This window comes from Maniola hyperantus, chromosome 21 (genome assembly GCF_902806685.2).
Source record: "Maniola hyperantus chromosome 21, iAphHyp1.2, whole genome shotgun sequence".
NCBI lineage: Eukaryota > Metazoa > Arthropoda > Insecta > Lepidoptera > Nymphalidae > Maniola > Maniola hyperantus.
The window spans coordinates 8,298,524-8,319,624 of NC_048556.1; the positions used below are offsets into that span (position 1 = coordinate 8,298,524).

General features: G+C 39.0%; 1 protein-coding gene across 8 annotated transcripts in view; it reads left to right on the plus strand.

Annotated features, from left to right (window-relative positions):
• osa (trithorax group protein osa) overlaps positions 1–21,101 on the plus strand; it is a 174,556-nt gene that overhangs the window by 134,561 nt on the left and 18,894 nt on the right. For 6 of the 8 annotated variants that reach the window (XM_069505782.1, XM_069505787.1, XM_069505786.1 and 3 more), the window contains 4 exons: positions 15,146–15,453; positions 16,050–16,224; positions 16,847–17,007; positions 18,887–18,928. In XM_069505782.1, the coding sequence (XP_069361883.1) occupies positions 15,146–15,453; positions 16,050–16,224; positions 16,847–17,007; positions 18,887–18,928 (686 nt within the window). The remainder of the gene's footprint in view (positions 1–15,145; positions 15,454–16,049; positions 16,225–16,846; positions 17,008–18,886; positions 18,929–21,101) is intronic. The other 2 variants (XM_069505784.1, XM_069505785.1) reach the window with 1 other exon arrangement.

Here is a 21,101-nt window from a genome sequence, read left to right on the forward strand (position 1 = left end):
CATTCCCCGAGAACGAAAAATAATGGAATTGTTTCATAATAAATCCTGTAATGTCGCGCCACGCCTTTTCGACCTGTGATCTCGGCTGCCCAGCGCCTAATCGTAATTATTTAATGGGCGAAAAGTGATAAATTTGTAAGTCAAGGTCACCAGAGGGTTCAACATCTCATTCACCCCGTTCCACCCTCTTTGCTAATGGTGCGGGACATTCTTTCCACTCCGCCCGCCTCTCGTCTGGTAAAAATATTTACCGATTCTTACCCCATATTCCGGTAAATAGGCCCCCGCAAATGTATTACAGGATTAGGTACCTACACTAACACATTTCCCTCTTGCCCTATTAACTGACTTGTACTTGAAGGTCGTTGACTTTTGATTAAAGATGTAAAGGTACGGCTTGCCTAACTTATGTTTTCATTCTAAACCAAAAAGTTTTCCGTTTCTGTACCTACTTTGAAAACAAAATTAATGAATCGATTTTCTGAAAAAAGAGTTCAGAAGGGTTTTACTCTTTAATTTTCCTAGAAATATATCATATTTTTTCATTATCATGGCACCTTTTGCCAGCGACTTCGTCAGGGATAGTGTAGCTTATCTAATTATCAGTGAAAGTTTTTTTGAAATCGTATGAGTAGTTTCGGATATATGTATTACCTCCTACATCCAAACTTACAAACTCTCAGGCATGCAGATTTGCTCACAATATTTTGCTATCATCATTAAAGCAAGAGATATTTATTAATTGCTTGATGACATAACTCCGAAAAGTTAGATGCGTGCTCAGGATAGAATCGTGCTCGTACAGTACGAGGCAGAAAGTAATGTACATCGACCTTTTGAAGGAGATAGCAGATTTGTAGAGCATTGTCTCTGTTGTTGAAACCGACAAAACGTCATATAGGTATGAGTGACAGAGACAACGCACATTACTTCCTGCCGCGTACTGTATAAGAGGCCGACGTCTTAACCACTAGGCTATCAACGCTAGAAGAGATCGTAATTACAATTCAGAATAAGTAAGTAGTATAGCAGAGCAATCAAAGTGTACGCAGCTGTATCGTACGACTGTAGTTTGTATCAATGTAACGTATCAATTCGGCGCTGAAAGCTTGCAGAATTGATTAGACTGTGGCGTCAGTCGGTGGCTTGCGATCAATTTAAATGGGCCGCAAACGCTCCGGTCGCCGCCGGCCGTGACGACGCCAGGATTTGTCTCACAACTCTCGTTTAATGTTTACCATGTGCAAATGCGCATTGCTGATAGAATTATCCCTGTATCTGAAAATGAAATCCCTGTCTTCTAACCGTCTAACGCCTCAAATTAATTATTTATCAATCCTATCTGTAGTCTATCGATAAGTTACTTAGCAAGTTGTTATTTGTTAAAATTCTATGGTCTTTTTTGACAAATAACAATGATACTAAGTAACTTATCTACGTATTCGCATAGGTTGATTATTATTTTGGCCGTAAAACAGAAATATATAGAGGGCTTTTTGAACGACAAGAACCTTTGGTTCAAGCACAGACCACTAAGCCTAAGTTTGTGAGTTCAAGTAAGGCAAATTGCCGGAGTTCGACCGCTCATCGCACCGTTAAGCGCATTTTTGGTAGACGACGACGACGATTAGGTGGGAAAATGACATGAAATGAGTCGCCGAGTCGCTGGATAAGAGCGGCATGAGACCATGGAGTGTCGATATCCATACAGGAGACCTATGCATTTCGAGACACTAGACGTTTTGATAAGTGGACTTTTTGATACTGGATGTTTTAGGACACTGGACACTGTGGGACTAGACGTGGACGTAACAGGACACAGCACATTAACATGTATGCCATGTTGAAGTAAATCTTGGAGATCAGATATTGTCAGCCTGAACGATGCTGTCATTTGTGGACATCTGTCTGTAGAAACTAGGAAGTGGTTAGTGTTTTGGATAAAATAATATGAAAACAGAGTTGGACCATAATAAATTAAGAAGAGAAGAATAGATAGAGTTGTCAATGTCGATTAGAAATTACTAAGAAAAATAAGACAATGGAAAAGAATTCAGCACCCATAACTTTGTTTATTTTCTCATAACAATGCAACATTATTTTTGTGGGACAAAAAGTTCAGCAACGGTCGGCGATCAATTTCAATGGGCCGAAAACGAACCGGCCGCCCGTGTCTGCCTCAACTAGGCCATTCTTGTTAGTACTGTTTGTTCATTTGAATGTATGTACAATGTATAGGAGACGTAAACACTTTGCGACTATTGACAGCCGATTCTTATGGTCATTGAGCACATTTAGCTTGACTTTTTTCAGTAAACAATTTCATCAAATAACGGCACCTATGAGCCGTTATTAAAAAAAAATTAAATGTTATGGAAACGCCCATGTTTCTTCACCCAAAATCTTTATAAGCTTTCGGTAAGTGGAAGGGTATGACCAATAAGAAAAACCGGCCAAGTGCGAGTGAGACTCGCGCACGGAAGATTCCGTACTACCGTCATATTTTTTGACATTTTGCACCATGAATCAAAAACTATTATGCATACAAATAAATAAAAGTCTGTTATAGAATGTACATGTAAAGCCCTTTCATATGATACCCCACTTGGTATAGAAATCTTACTTAAAAAGTCGAAAATACTAATCATTTGTTTATGAACAAGTCATGTCAATTTCAGCTTTTCTGTCCTCTGTGCATAGTATAAAAGAGCTTAGTTCTCAAATTCTCAAATCCAATTCATCATTGACCTATGCCACAGAGGCCCTAGAGAGTTGGAAGGTCAGATGTCCCAGTGTCGACATCCCGAAGGAACGTACTACACAAAAACTTTGGGATTTGCCATTGGTTCAACTGACACATACGAATTTGGTTCAAAATCTTACAAGTGACAGAGATCGTGCCAGGCTTCTAGCATTATCCGAAAAGGAATCTGGGTATTGGCTGCATGCCTTGCCATCAAAAAATCTCGGCACACTTTTAGATAACGAAAGTTTTCGTGTGACTCTAGGTCTCAGATTGGGAAAAGAGGTTGATAAATTTGGAATCCACGGACTCTCTTGCCAAAGGAGCTCTGGTAGGCTGTTTAGGCATGGCTCTCTTAACGATACAATTAAAAGAGCTCTTGCCACCATAAATATTCCTGCGCTCATTGAGCCGGCAGGGATTAGTCGGGATGATGGCAAGAGACCTGATGGATTGACGCTGGTTCCCTGGGAACGGGGACGGGCGCTAATGTGGGACGCAACTTGCGTTGACACATTGGCCCCGTGTCATATCAGGAAGACAGCATCAAGACCGGGAGCCGCAGCAGAAACAGCTGAAAACGGCAAGCGGCGCAAGTATGCCTCTCTTATAGAGAGTTACATTTTTGTGCCGTTTGCTGTGGAGACCCTGGGGCCATGGAGTCTTAGTGCTAAAAAAAATTACGAGACATTTCACCGCGATTAATAGCCTCATCTGGTGACAGAAGGGCTGGCTCATTTTTTGCGCAACGGATCAGCCTGGCTGTCCAGCGCGGAAATGCAGCCAGTATTCTTGGCACCATTCCACGCGGTCATGATTTATATAGTAATTAGATAAGGCTAGCTTTAAGTTTTATTGTAATATTAAAAAATAACAATAAAATCAGCTTTTTCCCTTTATGTATGCTGTAAGACCTACCCTTTTTCCCTTTGAGGTACGGAACCCAAAAACCGGTCAAGTGCGCTAGTCGGACTCGCACAGAAAGGGTTCCGTAGGTAAGTAACATCTATAAGAAATTACACTTTTAAATTTTTATATTATTTTGAACTTTTTTGTATTTGTTGTTATAACGGCAACAGAAATACACATTCAGGTTTTAAAATTGAAAATTACAGATCTCTACCTATTATGGTCCATGAGCTCCAGCCCGCTGATAGTACGAAGCCCTAAAAAATATTTTTTTTGGAAATGTTAATGCAAATATTGTAGAGGAAGTTAACTGCTCTACAGACAATAGTTTGGTTCTTATTGATGAATGATGGTTAATGAATATAATGATAATAATCAATACGGAAAGTTGCACCTACAAATCAAGGCTTTGATAGCAGGAAAAAGATTATGGTATAGTGGTTAAACTGAATGCCAACCTTGTGTAGTCGGAAATGAGTCCCATGAAGGAAAATAAAGAGTTTTGATTATACAAAATCTTAATTTTTATATAATCGCATAAGGTTAGCCTGTAATGATAGTTTTATGTTGTCAAATAAATAAATATAAATAAAAAAAATAAAAAATTCTACCTTTAAATTCAACCTGAGTGGTTATTTTTACGCGTTTCACTTCCAGTGCCATAGGTGTCAATAAAATTTCGAGAAATATATTTTAACTAGCTGATGCCTGCGACTTCGTACGCGTGGATTCAGGTTTTTAGAAATCCCGTGGGGACTCTTTGATTTTCCGGGATAAAAAGTCTATGTCATTCTCCAGGTCTTAAACTATACACATGCAAAAAATTACGTTGATCCATTACACCGTTGCGACGTGATTGAAGGACAAACCAACAAACAAACACACTTTCGCATTTATAATAAGGGTACTGATATATCTTTTCCATCCAAGGTCTTTCTGGAAATTTTATTTTCGTACAAAATATTGATTGACTCAATCATAACAAACCTATTATGTTTGATACACAGTACACAGTTTAATATTTTTTGTTAAGTATGTTTTTGTTAAATTATGTACTTCGAGAAGATGGAGACCGTACATAACATACTCGTACATTTACAATACGATACATCTATTCTTCTTTCGACTACAAACTCTACTTTTACAAATGGTTTTAAATCACTTTTGCTGCTTTTAATGAACAACTATTCTAAATTCTAATTGCTTAATCGGATAAGCTACCGTGACTAATTTGCATTCAAAATGAAGACCAAAATGTCATTGGCTCGCCTTTTACAGTTCCGTACCCGAAGGGTGCCAACGGGACTAATCCTCCGCTGTCCGTCCGTCCGTCTGACTGTCAGCGGGCTGCATTTCATGAAATGCAATAGGTAGAGAGCTGATATTTTCACAGAATGTGTATTTCTATTGCCGCTATAAAACAACAAATAATAAAATTTCAAAATGGCTGCCGCGAAAATTTTCAAAAATCAAAAAGTGTTCTCTAGTTTGCTGGTACGGAACCCTTCGTATGCGAGTCCGACTCGCACTTGATTAATTTTTTTTCCACGTTGTTTACACCAGCACTGCTGTGTTCGTTCTGACTAAACGCTACGTTTCCACTATTTAGTATTTATGCAATTAGTTTAATGTGTCAATGCGATACATAACTTATTGAACCAGTTGCGGTTATTTGAGATTCAAGTTTACTTCCAATAAAACGTGTTAACTACTGCATATGCGAATAAATAAATGTCATTAATACAATTTTAATTTAGATTATTATGATGTACGGATACAAATATAATGTAGCGCGCTCCATGTCACCCATACCGCGCACTTTGGCTGCGCTCTACGCGCTGCTGAAGGAGTCCCCTCGCTGTGACATATTTGCTGACAAATGGGCTGACCTCATGGGTCAGATCTTGCACTTTTGTGAAAATTTATAGTTTTGCTTTTTAAAATTTATAATTTTAACAATTTTTGTATGTTTATGTTAGTTTGTACTCGTAGTTTATTTAGTGTAATCATTGGCTTTATGACCGTTCTAATTAAATAATAAATAAATAATAATAATAATAATGTTTTATTTTTAACTAAGTAGCGCTTTAAGTTAGTTTTTAAAGATTCCGTTACAATTTCTCGAAATTTTTTTTTTTAGAGAGGGACGTGAACCTAAGATTTTTTTGAAAATCGCGCAGGCGTTCCCTTCCTGATCGTCATATCGACTTGTCGCGGACTGCAGTAAAGTTTTGGAAACTATTGGTTTTACATAAATTGATCATGTTGCCTGGATGGGTGACTTTAAACTTACTATTTTTTCTCCGTGACGACTAAGAATTTTTTATCTAAGTAAAACTGGGCTGTTTCGCTGAACAGTAAAGTATAAACCAAGTAGAGTTTTAAAAACTATTTGTTTTGCATAAAATGATAATGTAATGTTATCTCCACGCTTCGTCTACTAATAAATCGTTCGTAGGCACTTGCCTACTGGTTTTATTTGTTTGGGAAATCCCGCCACCGTTGATAACATCTCATTTCCACTATCATTATTTTATCGTTCATTTATGTATTTGATTTTTCTAAACTTATAAAATGCGTATGTTTTTTATTTTTAACTAGATGATACCCGCGACTTTGTCCGCGTGAATTTACTTTTTGAAAATCCAATGGGAAATCTTTGATTTTCCGGAATAAAAAGTAGCCTATGTCCTTCCTCGGAATCCAAGCTATACTCAAATTTCGCCAAAATCGGATCGGATCGGATGGGCCTAGCAGACAGACAGACAGACAGAGTAGAAACACACTTTCATATTTATAATATTAGTATGGACTAGATTATGCACGGGACTTCGTCCGCGTGTATATTGGTCTTTTTAATAATAGTCTACTGGGGTTCGTATCTACTGCACTGTACTGTATTGTACTTGGGTTCGTAACTGGGGTTGGGGGTTTGATTTCATTCCGCTCATTCCACCGATTGATTTATTGAGGTTTCAGTTGTTTTTTAAATAATCTGTATTTATAATAGGACTAATATTTCTCTTACCTTTATGTAAAGCTTGTACTGGAAGCTTGTATGAACAATTAGTAGATATCTACTGGAAATGAGTAACACAATAGTTGAGAATTTCAACCTGCAATCTTTCAGGATATCAGATCACCCCGCGGCGTTAACCGTTGAGCTAATACGGCTTTGGCTCTAAATTGTACATCCAATGGCCCCGATTCTCTAGTCGCTCTCTAAACTAAATTTGGAGTGTCTGCATCCTTTTCTTTTTACTAATGCTAAAAAAGGAACGGAACATGACTTTCACATTTAAAGACTCTAAATTTTAGTGCACAATACAAATTTAAACAGTAGGTTCGCGAGTGCGTGCTAAAATCACGGGTTTTACCATCTAAAATATAAATTTAGAAATGTCAAACTGCTTCTGTCCTTTTCATATTACAATGGTGGGAAGGGGGTGCGAATACTCTAAAATTAGGTTGTGCTTAGAATCGGTGCCAATCAAGCCGATTCTCTTGTACATAATTTCTAAACTAAACTAAATTAAAAGGTCTAAATTTAGTGCTATTCGTTTCCGCAAGTAACATTATAAAAGGGATAGCAATAGATTTAGACGTGCCATTTTAGTTTAGTTTAGAGATTGTGTACAACGGAATTAGCCACAATCAACAAGCCGATTCTCTTGTACATAATTTCTAAACTAAACTAAATTAAAAGGTCTAAATTTAGTGCTATTCTTTTCCGCAAGTAACATTATAAAAGGGATAGCAATAGATTTAGACGTGCCATTTTAGTTTAGTTTAGAGATTGTGTACAACGGAATTAGCCACAATGATTGGTTAAATCCTAGTTTGTTAATTTGCTGGCGCGGTTTCAGTAGGCGCTTACCTATTAGCTACTAATGCGGGTCACGTGATCATTTTCATGGAATGTCGGCCTACCGTTGGCGGCGCCGCCGCCGGTACGTGGCTCGCCGCACATTGCCGCCCGCAACACCGCATTCCGCACACAGCACACACGATATCGATGTTAGTAGTTAGTAGTTACTCATACTAATTGTGTTCGATCACGTCGTAACTCACGCACAAAGGAAATCGTACCTTATCGTTGTCGGTTCAAGGTACGTTTTGAATTGAATCTTTATGGTCCTGCATCCTTACTCTTGAAACTGAATCAATGACGATTCTATATACAGATTTTTGTACTGAAATCGAGTAGCTACTGTCTGATCAGTTCACGCTTCTGATTTTGTTTCAAATGTACCTAGTGTAACGTAGATATGGGTAATAACATTAATAAATAATTTGGTAAGGAATGGGAGGAAAGTTGTGACAACACATATCAATTATTGATTGCTATTGCGATTGTTGAGCAAACGTTGATCCAAAAGTCAAAACTGGATTAGGTGAAACTGAATTTGGGAGCCCGAATTTAGCTTTTTAATTTCCGCCATGTCCCGATTAAAATCACTAACATTTGATAATAACTAAAAACCTAAGTTCGATGCTTAATATTGTCCCAAGAAAACTAGCGTTATGTTTAAAATACTATTTAAAAAAATTGGTCACGACGACCCTAAATAAGAAATACGGTGCACGGAGAAAGAATAACGATGTTCTATTCGAATCTTTGAATGGAAATCAAAAGACAGATCTATGTAAATAATACTTTATCACGATATTCTATTGTATCATATTCTGGCAAAATAAACAATTATAATTATGAAATCGTTTCCAAAGTAAGCCTCCGTTACCTTAATATGTTGTTTGGTATGAGATATGAGTGAGGCGCAAAATTCAGAAAATTACAATCGATTCACCTGTTGCGAGAGTCGAGACAACCTACAGATACGACTAAGTAGCGATTCGTGGAAACGTGATTCATCTCGTTGGGTCTTCCGGTCCAGCGGTTTTACTTATACACTTACATTATATTGGGTTTTGCGGATATCAGTGGGTTAATGTTATTCAGTTACGCCATTTGGGACACATTCACGTCATCGCTATACGGATTGTACACTCGTAGGATTTGTAGATCGCAGCTTAGATCATCGGGTTTCTCCTCCAACTACTTTTAAGTCAAGAGTGAATATGCATCTTCTAGGCAAGCGCGCTCCATCTTCGGCTGAATCATCGCTTGCCAACAGGTCTGATTGCAGCCAAGCTCTAATCATAAATTAAAAAAAAGATTAAGAGAAGTTATTCTGGAAATGATAATTTTATATTTTTTAGTTAGATCATGTGCTATCGTATTCGCGTGGTTCCGTATGACTACCGTAGCCCCTAGGCTCCTAAGCCATACCTACCTATCCAGATGGTTATGATGCGTCATGCCCATTTCAATGCCATGCCAGTCATGCCACGTAAAAACTAATTACGAACGTATTCACAAAACATCCAGCCTTCCTTTTCATTAGACTGTATCACAGGTAGGTACCATTTCCCACACAAAGTAAACAACCATGTCAACCCTGCCATGGATGATTTTCTGTTTTCATTTTTTTTTTTAAATTCATCATCATCATCAACCGATGGATGTCCACTGTTGGACATAGGTCTTTTGTAGGGACTTGCAGATACCACAGTCTTGGGCTGCCAAAATCCAGCGGCTCATTGGGACTCGTTTGATGTCATCTGTCCACCTAGACTTAGAGGGGTTTCTTCCAACGTGTATGTTTCATCTAAAACGTAATACTGGAGCCACCAGTGTTAATTTTCAAAATTGTATGGAGATGTCAAATCACGATTCACGCTTTTCCGTTCATACATTGAACTAAATTAGTACCTATAGAAAGGTTATTGCAAATAAGAATCGTGTTGTTTGAAGCTGTTAAAATAATTAGTATGACTCCGGACATCAAATTGTAAGCAAAAACAAGCCCGCAAAAATGTTTGTTCGGAATGATCTGTTTTGTGGTAGTACTCGTAGGTAGGTACTATATATGGAAGTCGATGCGTCCGTACTAAATTACAGATTGTTGTACTAGAACTTCAGAGCTACACTGTACTTCTCGAATACCTTTGAAATTGACACATAAACGTAGGGCTTTGTCATGATCACGATCAGTGGTCGGCGCGCGCGCCGCGAGGGGGGAAAGTAAAGACCTCGGCGTGGACTGCGGCTGCCCTTGACAGAGCTGGTTGTGCGGCCGAGTGCTTACCAAACTGCTTTACAACGTTCCAATATTATTCGCTTTTGTGAGGCGAATAAACACGACACCGAACATATCTACCTATAAAAATTCACACCTACTTGTGCTTTGAATACAGCAATAACAAAGTTTTTTTTTAAAGAATATTAGCCATGATAAATGACTAATATTCCCGTTTCCTCTCCAACTAAGCGTCAAGCTTGTGCTAGGAGTAGGTACGAGCGACCTTTCGGTTTTCAGTCCACTCCTTTACCCGTTGAGCTATTGAGGCTCTGTGTTTTGTGTTTTGTTTATCTAAGGCCTTAAGTAGCTTATCAAGTTAACTACAATCACATGTGCGTTGGTCGAACGTCGTAATTTGTCTCGAATTTACATGGATTAAGGTTACTCTGGTATCACGTTTGTTAACTTGAATACTTATACTGCCCACGCCTCGGAGTAAAGTCACTGGAGATGGCGTTAATCTGTCAATTTATGTACTTAGTTCATCAGTCAGTCATCATCATCAATTATCATACCTATCGACTGCAGCGGCGTGTCAGGTTTAGATCTAGATACAGACTTTACTTTGACTTTGCTCAAACTTAGGACATTTAAAATTTCTGTCTCTTAAAAAGTCAAAGTAAGTATGCTTTAGATCTTAGCCATGTACTAATTTCGACCAATCAGCACCTAGGTATGTAATAGGTTGTAGGTAAAGGCCCATAGAACTAAGCATATCTTACGAGTAATAAATAACATCAGATTTTTGTCTGAGTTTTCAAGTTATTTTTGATAGTTAAAGGTTCTCGGTCGTAAAGAACTTTTAGGATAGAAAAATTAACAAAATATAATTAGAATAACCAAAGCCATAAAACGATAGGTCTAGGCAACCCTAGACTGTTGAGATAATAATAACAACGATCACACGTCACTCGTCAGAAATGTCGAATAGGATTATACAAACGCGATAATAAAGCTATAAATCAATTGTTTCTATTACGATCTCATATATTGATCACGTTTCTATGAATCATCAGTTTTGGCGCCTTACGTAAGTACTCGTATGAGATGACAATAGGAATAGTGGTTTGACTAACTGAGGATCTTACGTAGATATGAACCGTGTATACCTGATCGCACATTCCGTCGGTTTATTTTTTAAATACTGATCTGCGATTAAAAATAAATTCGTCTGATCAGTGTTGATCACGTTTAATTATCTTCTCTATCTCTATAATATAAAAATGAATCACTAAATGTGTTGCTCATCGCAAATCTCGAGAACCGCTGAACCGATTTTGCTAATTCTTTCTTTATAATATTCCTTGAAGTATGAGGATGGTTCTTACGGAGAGAAAAATTAAAAAAAACCCTGAAACATAATCGACTGTTAGGCGGTACGAAGTTCGCCGGGGCAGCTAGTTATTTATAAAATGATGCCCGCGATTTCGTCTGTGTGAATTCGGTTTCTTAAAAATTCCAAAGGGAGATCTTTGATTTTCCGGGATGAAAAGTAGCCTATCCGTCTCCAGCTGCATGCTATCTCTGTGCCAAACTTCGTCAAAACGTTTAAACGGATGGGCCGTGAAAAGCTAGCAGACATAATATTTATAATATTAGGTTGAAAACATCAAAAAACCAAAATTAGAATTAATTTGCCTCGGCTTGTTGAAAGTTTTGCTAGAATTTCGATTTTGGAACTAGGCCACTTTGTTATCGGGGGTGGCGACTGTTCCGGCTCGGCTGACCCAGTTGTAGATCAGTCACTAATGGTCGCCTTAACAAATAGATAATGTAGTTGAGGTGGGCGCATATGCCTCATTCGACGTGATTCACCGGCGCCTCGCCGTCTGCCGCTTGTCTGATGACGCCGGCATTATTATAATGCGCCGATAATATAATTGCTCGCTCAGATTAAAGTGTCGTCCCTTACTTGTGATAACTGATAACGGTATGTATCGAGGTTTGAGACATCGATTACGTCGAATCATCATCATCATCTAAACCTTTCGTCGTGCCGGCCTACTTTTATGAGCACAGGTCTTGTATCAGAATGACGAGAAGGTCATAGTCGTCCACGCTGGTTAAGTGCAGAATGGCAGACTTCACACACTTCTGAGAACATTATGGAGAACTCTCTGGCTTGCAGGTTTCCTCACGGATGTTTTCCTTTACTGTTAGAGCAAGTGATATTTAATTACTGAAAAAGCACATAACAAAGTTAGAGATGTGTGTCCGGGATCTAAACTCGGATCCATGAATGACGTCGTCTGACGTCTTAACTACTAGGCTACATATATCAGAACTTTTTATACCGAAACTGTTTTTATTTTTATTAGTCAATCTTGATGATTTAGTTTGTCATTACTCATCATCGTAAGTCAAAACAAATTTATTGTATTACGAACATTGACTAGCGAACCTTTCGCCAATTCTAGAGTTCTACTTTCTAGTCTAAAAGGTTACAGATTAGATTATTTTAATTCAAATCATACGTTTCTGATTTGTGCTTGTGCACTCATGTTTTTATTTACTTTTTAGATAACCGAGGGAGAGGGCTGGCTATCCTTAACACAGATCTAAAAATCTAGCTAGGATAGCCAACTTGATCTTGTACCATTTTTAATATTGTATATAGGTATGCTTATGTCAACAAGCACGCAAATTTGTTCAAGATCAAATCCATGTATGTGTGTAACTAGATGATTGAAAAATAAACGTTTTATTTATTTATTTATTATTTTAATTTGGACGTTCGACTATCAAGCAAAGCACTTCTCGGCTGGATTCTATTATAGATACGGCAAACAGTCCAACACCTCCTTTGGGGTTGCTTTAAAGACGTTATCTTGCCTACCAAAATTGACTCAAATCTAGAATAGACCTGTCATTCTACGGAGAGACTACGTATCGGCCTTCGACTACAAGTCTACAAGAGATACGACATAAGTGTTACGATAACGAATTGATTAGCGGCGAGAGGGCGAGTTATGTCACGCAACGCTGACATAACTACATAACTTCAAATCGACCTACATAAAAGCTGCAATACCACTTTCGTCGTCGCAAATCACTGCAGTCCGTATCTCGGCCTCGGTCAATGTTCCGCGTGCATGTCGTATGCACATATACGGTGTACACTGTACGGTCACTATAAAGTGCAGCGAGAATTCGCAGGCTATGTGTATGCGGCTCACGTGCTGGAAAACGAAAGTGATCTGATGCGTTGCTCTTCCCCTCGATGGATGCACGCCCGCCTAACCTAAGCCGAGCCCTCGTTAACTGTATTATTCAAATTGTGTGTGCGAAGTGCGCCGAGCCGCCCACGGATCGATCAGACACGGAAACATTCGTCGCTTGCACTCTCGAATACAATTTAATTCAAGTGCACCCATCCCATCCCATCCCACAGTACGGCGAGGTTTGTTTGCATCGCGCCGAAAGTCGAACGCACCCCGTTCCTGCCGTGTTACTTGTTAGGCTGAGGTTACACAGGCCGCAACGCGATTTGCGACACGAATTTACTTGCGATATGTTATCTAAGGTTGTGTTCTATAGAGCGCACTTTAACTGTGCTCAGACTTAAGACACTGCTAAAACGAGACAGCGTTATATCGCTAGCATAAATCTGTCTCGTTTTAACTGAAAGTTACGTCTGAGCAGTCATAGTGGGTGATCACAACCTTAGGAAATAATTAGGAGCTTGAAAAATAAATCAAGACTGCAATTTGCTGTATTTACAAACTGCTAAAACATCTTAAATGAAACATAAAAAACTTTTATGATGATTTATTAGGAGATATTTAGCAATCAAAACAAGCAACTACTATGTAGTTAATAGCTACACTGTGTAGCGAATAATTTATAATCTTATACTTGATTAGTTTATAGCGACGATCGCTAGCGATAGAAACAACATTGTGGTACCGGCTACTTATTACCGGTGAACCTATCAGCGAACTTAAAGTGAATTTACGAGCGACTTGTACCGGCTACTTGGACCTATCAGCGAACGTGAACCTAATGTACGAGCAACTTGTTAATTGTAGTACTGAACGAGCTAATGTCCGCGACTTGATCCGCGTGGACTACACAAATTCAACCCCCTTTTTTACCCCCTCAGGGACAGAATTTTCATAAATCCTTTCTAAGCAGATGGTTACGTTAGGTATACATAATAGCTATTTGCATACCAAATTTCAGCCCGATCCGATCAGTAGTTTGAGCCGTGCGTTGCTAGATCAGTCAGCTTTTCCTTTTATATGTGTAGATAAGATATTCTAATCGCAATCTACAGTGTAGCGGCGTGCACCGCTTTTGATATCGCTATAGAATTTGGTGCATTATCGTTTTTTGGCACTTATAAAAGTTGACACATAATATAATTTTTTTCTTAATTTCGCTCTCCAAGTCTTATTGCGGATCGCGGTCTAATGTAGCCTCGGTCTTAGACGGCGTTTTACGACCCAATAAAAGTATCCTTCAATTGTTTGTTATCTATTCTGTTAAAGCTATTCACTTTAATGTGGGGCGATTATCGTAACATTGGAACTTATCATTGTTATTATGTTTTCCAGGCGATTACTAATTTGTTGATGGGTTCCAACAATAATTAATTTAATCTTGTTAAGATGTTTTCGGAATGGGAGAACATTTTCGAAGCTTTAATTTGAAGATAATAATTTTTATAATAGGTTCTTTTTAATGAATTTGTTGGCCAATTAAAGACAGCGTCCTTCATGTTGTAAATATACTGCTTACCTTATGTGGGGCTTTATTTAAGTACGAAGCAGTGGACCAATGTCATTAACTTATTATCATATTTTAAACGCTAAGCCAATGTGAGAACAATTAAGTCTTCTCTTCTAAGTAAAAGACACAAGACAATATATAACATAGAAACCGGGCGGGATCTTCAAAATATTATATTTCGAATAAAATTCAGAGCTCAGACTTCTTCAGCTTCGAAAGCGGTTGCTGCGGCAGTGTTGTGCTTTAGGCACAATGCTGAATTTATCTCGTGATAAAGTGGCATGTAATTTGATTTATTAGTTGTCGTCGTCGTCTCCTGTCGCGTGCACAGTATTCGAAGCCAAGGTAAGCTTATTAGTTAGGTAACTAGGTATAGGTATTTGCAGGCGCGTTATTATGAAATATGAGTATTGAACTATTTCAACTAGAGTAAGCAGTGCTTTTATGCCTGTGTGGCCTGCCTGACTCTGGTCGATTTAATCGGTAGAACTTATGTCTCTTGCAAAAGCCGCCACAGAAAACGATCCTGTGTCCAACTGTTCTCGGTGACTCGCTTGATATCGTCGGTCTTTCGACGCCGCTAAACTCAGTTTAATGGTTATTTTGTTCTTTGTTTCAGGTACCCAGAGCGTACCAATGCCACCGCGGCCGTCGTCGTCCCTGTCCGACGGCAGCGGGCCCACCGTGCCGGGCCGGCCCGGCGCCGGCGCGCCGGGTGGCGCCGGGCCTCCGCCGTCGGGCGCGCCCCCGCCCGGCGCCATGCTGCCGCAGCCCTACCCGCACCACGGGCCCTACAAGCCGGCGCCCTACCCGCCGCAGTCCTACCCCTACCCGCCACGAAACCACCATCCCTACCCCTACGGCGGCTACCGGCCAACGCCGCCGCCGCATCCATCGCATCCATCGCAACATTACCCGCCTCTCAAGGTAAATCATTACTTGCTTGGAAAGTTTTATTAGTTTTATACTGATACTGAGATGATGATAGCAAAATGAACACACACATACTACTCCGTGTTGAGGTCTGCCTATCCGGTACAATTTGTTTTACCCGATAGGACTAAGTTATTCTCAGACCAAGATGCAGGGTGCGGTCCAGGGGGGGTTCGCGACTAGCGTATAGCATGCACAATGCACATTACAGATCGAAGTGTTTTAGTCCTGGTTTAGTATACACGTCAAGCTGATAAACAAAATTGAAAACCTTTGCTACACATATTTTGAATTAAAACTGTCGATCTAAATTCAAATTTATAGCTTTTATAGTACTTTTTGTTATTCTCAAGTCTATAAGTGTTTCATAAAATGATCCGTATTTCATGATGGCGTTGCAGCAAACGGGGCGATATAATATATTATTGGTTATTATTATTATTTATTGATCTTGTAGGATATACCTACATGGCATTATTTTTGTTACTCAGTGCCATAAAAACCGTCGTCGGTTTCACCTACTGTGATTAAATTAATATATTTCTTTTGGTGTTTCATAAAATGATGCGTTTTTCGTGACGGTGTTGCAGCAAGCGGGGCGACACATGGGCCCGCCCGGCGAGGCTATGCCGCCGCCCACGGCGCCGGGCGAGGCGCACGACAACGGCCCGGCGGCGCCCGCCACCGCGCTCGTCACCACCGGGCCCGACGGCGCGCCGCTGGACGAGGGCAGCCAGCAGAGCACGCTCAGTAATGCATCAGCAGGTGGGTTCATTACTTCAATAATAAGCTCCAGCGGGGTCTTGACCAAGGCCAAGACTGGCGTAGTCTCCAACTCTGCATTTTAACCCTTGTGTCATCTAAGCCCTGCCGACCTAGCTTAGGGCCTCTTGGTCTTGTTAGGGTGTTTAGGCTGTAAGCGAATTGCACACCATCGTTTGTTAGTGCTGCTGTCGAGTTCGGTAAAGATCGCATCGTCGAAATCTTCACATGCGAGTTGCGCTGGTAAGTGACTGCAAGAGCTTGCAAGGTAGTGGATGTCATGTCTGTTTGGTGGTGTGGGGTTAGTTTGGTGGTCTAGAGTTACAAGCTCTTTGGGATTGTGGCGGTATGCACATACAAGCACAAGATGGCGCTATACTAACTTACGAAGGGTCTGCAAGGAACAAACTAACGGTCGCCACGCGAACCTCAATCATCCTTTTCTCTACGGAGTACCATGTTATATATATATGTATGTACAAGCTTTAAGTTATAACGATCGGAGCAGCTGGGTCCCCATTCAACATCAGCTCCCTATTTCTATGGTTGAGCGCATATCACGATTGTGTACAAGAGAACTGACCATATTGTATCCTATATTACGATGTGTTTGTTGTGTTTCCAGCGTCGGGCGAGGAGCCGTGCGGCACGCCGAAGGCGTCGCGTAAGGAGTTCGGCGCGGGCAGCGCGGCGCCGTCGCCGTCGCCGGGCGGCGCCAGCCACTCGTCCGCGCACGACGACTACGACGCCGCGCCCTCGCCCTGGCCGCGCCCGCCCTCCAGCCCCGTGAGTCGCAAGGAAACTTTCACCCAATCATCCTACCTTAGTGCCCTCTAAATCTTTAAACAACCCCTCATGTCCGACAATAGGCCCTATCTAATCATAATATATAGTAGATCAAGGCTATCGAGTAGCACTCTGAACCACTTGAGTATTATCTCACATTTTGACACCATCAATCGAGATCCGCACGACTACTCCGTCGCGCCTACCTTCCAGTTTTGTGAGATACTTTCACCCAACTATCTTTTCCAAATCTATCCCCTGGCCGCGTAGATTTGTACCTAGTCGAAAAGTCACTGGCCAAAAACATTCTTGAGTTAATGTCCCACCCTGACCGCACGCGACCTTTTTATTCCCATGAGTTTCAAGGAAACTCCAAACTTTTCTTCTTCTGTCTGAACTAATTGACTATACCGTCAATCGAGGATCACGACGATTACGACACCGTGCCCTCGCTCTTGACTGCGCTGAAATCCATTCCCGCGAGTTAGAACAAAACTTTTTAACTTATCCTTTAATAAGTTCCTTTAGTTTGGACCATTTGAATCTTCCTGAAGCAATCTTTACTCTAACTCTGAAACTCCTTGAATCATAACCCCGTAGTAACTAAACCCTGGAACTGAGTGAGAAGTGCCCCAGGGGTCAAAAATATTCGTAATTCAACTATTCGCAGAAACAAAAGAGTTGCTTAAGAGTCTTCTCTCTCCACTGTCCCATCGTAAATTTTAACGACATTTACGGTCTCCACACTGAGATATCCTCCTGTTTCTAGTTTGATTGACGTGTTTGATTTTTCCTTCAATTTTTTCGAAGTTTCCCCTAAATTCCCCTACTTGCAAAATGTTCTTGAAACTTTTCATTCTCTTGACACTTTTCCTTTGCATTTAGTAGTAAAATCTTCAATTGAATAGCCTTCAACTTTACAGTAAACATCCTTACTATACTACTTAAGACTTTTGCAAACCCAATGTACTGTACAATCTAAAGTTACAGTTTCATCATCCTATTCTGAATTAATTTTTTTATGTACATATGCAAATAGATTTGGTTTATGTTTCTAATTTATGACAATAATGTATCTAGATAGAATCTTAGGTTAAATTGCAATTCTCACTTCCCTTGCACAATAATTTGGAAAATCAAGTATTTTGGTGTGTATTTCTTTAGAATTTCACTTCCATTAAAGGGTACACACGTTGTTTTGTCAATAATATCTTACTCATTTCTCTATTTTTTCATACCGGGCGAACCAAAATTCGGATCCATTATCAATATTTGACGCATTAAAAATTGATTTATTTTTCAAACTTGTCTCTAAACTGGGTAAATATCTGTAGTTTTATGGTCAGTCAAACGTAATGATTTGGCTATTCATTAATTTGACAGTTACGCTATATAACAGCTCAGTTTATGCTCTTGTAGAGCGATTTCGTAAAACCTGCATCAATCATTATTACAATTGCAATTTTTGTGATTGGTTTCATTTATGGTACTCTTGATGCAACATTTGCATTGTAGCCAATAGTGAGCGATTGTCGGGCAAGTCGATTGGTTGACGCTCGCTCACTATTGGCGACAAAGCATTGTTGCAACAAGAATAGTACTAATTCAGCCAATCACAACAATTGAGATTATAACAATGATTGATGCAGGTTTTACGAAATCGCCCTACTGAGGTGATTGCAATAGTCATTAGTCACACTGTAGCTGTCATTTTTATTTCAAGCAATTTATTTTATTTTAGTTTGGTTTAATTTTGGTACGCCCGATTTGATACAAACGTTAATTTTGGTTGACTCTTAATACCCATTTGTACCCCTTACCGCTAACCAATGTGTGTAGGAAGGGAAGCATTGCATTATGTCATGTATGTGTATTTCAGGTGTTTAACAGTCACATACCGCCGGAGTCCTACAGATCAAAGGTTTATATCTAAATTAAAGCTCGCTAAGCATGATGTAGTGCTCGAACGTTAAAACTTAAACCTAACGCGTTAAAATAAATGCATGGCGCTCTCTTTCTTGATACTGCTCCATCCGTGCTAATGTGAATAGGCTACTTGACTCATATCTAATTTCGTCCAATAAATGATTATTTGTTATAGAATTTTGCTTAAGACAACGAAATATATCAATAACAATTATTAAAAACGCAGGATGGATATATAAATCCAATTTTAAAAAATACAGTTTTTATTTTTATTTGAAATGCAGAAAACGCTGTCAGCCATGATGTGACATCATTAAAAATGTAAACAAAGAAATGTCATCTCTATGTCACGCGGGGACTAACGTAGTATCCATATATATAAAATTTAAAGTCCTGACTAACTTATATATCAACGCACAGCCTAAACATCTAACCAGCTGGTTCTAGATACATGAAATTTGGTGGGTGTGTTCTTTGTAGGTAAAGAGAAGGTATCCACTAGGAAAGGATTATTTGAAATTCCACCCCTGAGTGGGTTAAATGGGGGTTTGAAATTTATGAAGTCCACGCGGGCGAAGTCACGAGCATAAGCTAGTTTTTATATATTTCTAAAAACTCATAGTAAACGTAAAAATTATCGTTTTCTCTTTATAAATTGAATATGTAATTAAGTAAGACTTACAACAAAGTGATCTTTGCAAAATAAATTTGGGTTGCAGTCGTTAGTCATATAGGATCCCTTTAAGCAAGTCTTCGCGTGTTACGTATATTTATTTCACTGGGCACTCGAATCCACAACTTTCCTGTGGTTTTTATCGATGCGTTTTTACATTCTCGGATGGTACAATAACGATAATTACTATATTTTTCATGTAAACTAGTATAGAAGTAATGTTTATTAAACTTTGGGAGGTTATGCTGTTGTTTACAAATGCATGACGTCAGAGCACAGATAATCTATCGGCCAAACATGGCCGACAGTGTTTTCACCTGTCTAAGAAAAATATATTTTTAAATTAAAGTTTTACGGTTTTTAGGGCGCAAAAAAATATAGTGTTAATTTTTTTGATCTAATAGGACAAATATTAACCATTTAAGACCTACTTAAAAAAAGTGTCAAGTAGCCTATTGTTTTGCCCGTTGAATTAAATAGACAGAATGGCTATTCCTATAATAAATTCCCAAAATAAATAAAATCTTTTTTGTTCAATTAAACTTTTACAAGTATTTTCGAATCGTCAACTGCAGCATCTACCACTAAACACACTACGCCACACACATAATATTTTTATTGATTATTATTGTGGTAATTTTAGTAAGACGTAATCACGTAAGTTGCAGATGGAGCAGTAGACTTATACATTTTATAATATATTCCTTTTATTTAATTTAACCATGCATCAATCACTTAGCGGCCAGTAGGCATAGTATTTTTTTAATTAGTTGCATAACTTTTAAAAAATGAGCTTGAGCTTCCACCGCAATATTATTTCCTTTTTTGGTGTTGGTGTTTTCTAGTTAAAGTTTACGTACAAGCTAAGGTACTTTCGAATATATTTTAATACTGAATTTAATTTTAATGCAATAAATAATTCACTTTATAATTGTCTTAGAAGTAGAACTATTTCTTTTTGTTTCAATTAAAATTAATTGCTATTCTATGCTATTCTACATAATAGACTAGGGTTGACCTAATTCTGAATGCCTCACAGTGAATCCTAACTAATGTACTTGGGCATGTTATTTATTTGAAGCAAACAAAAGCGTTTGAATTATTTATTATTTTGCCGTTGACTTTTAAGTAGGTAACGATTATTATGCACGTATTTTTATTTAAAAAAAATTGTATTTTTGCAATTTTCATCGAAAGTACAATATACAGCACATTTGTCTGCTAACCGATATTAATGCCGGCGGCATGAGTGGATATGCTATATCAAATAATAGGTTTAGTCGTAGCTCACGTAATGAGATTTTTCTCGTCACGGGCGGCCGGCGGGGGATCTGGACGTTTTTGTACAGTACGCAGCAGAACGTAGTCTACATCGGCCTTTAGGATGACATTTCGGCTTTGTAGAGCGTTGTCTCTTTCACTCATACCTATATGACGTTTAGTTGGTCTCAACGACAGAGACAATGCTCTACAAATCTGCTATCTCCTTCTAAAG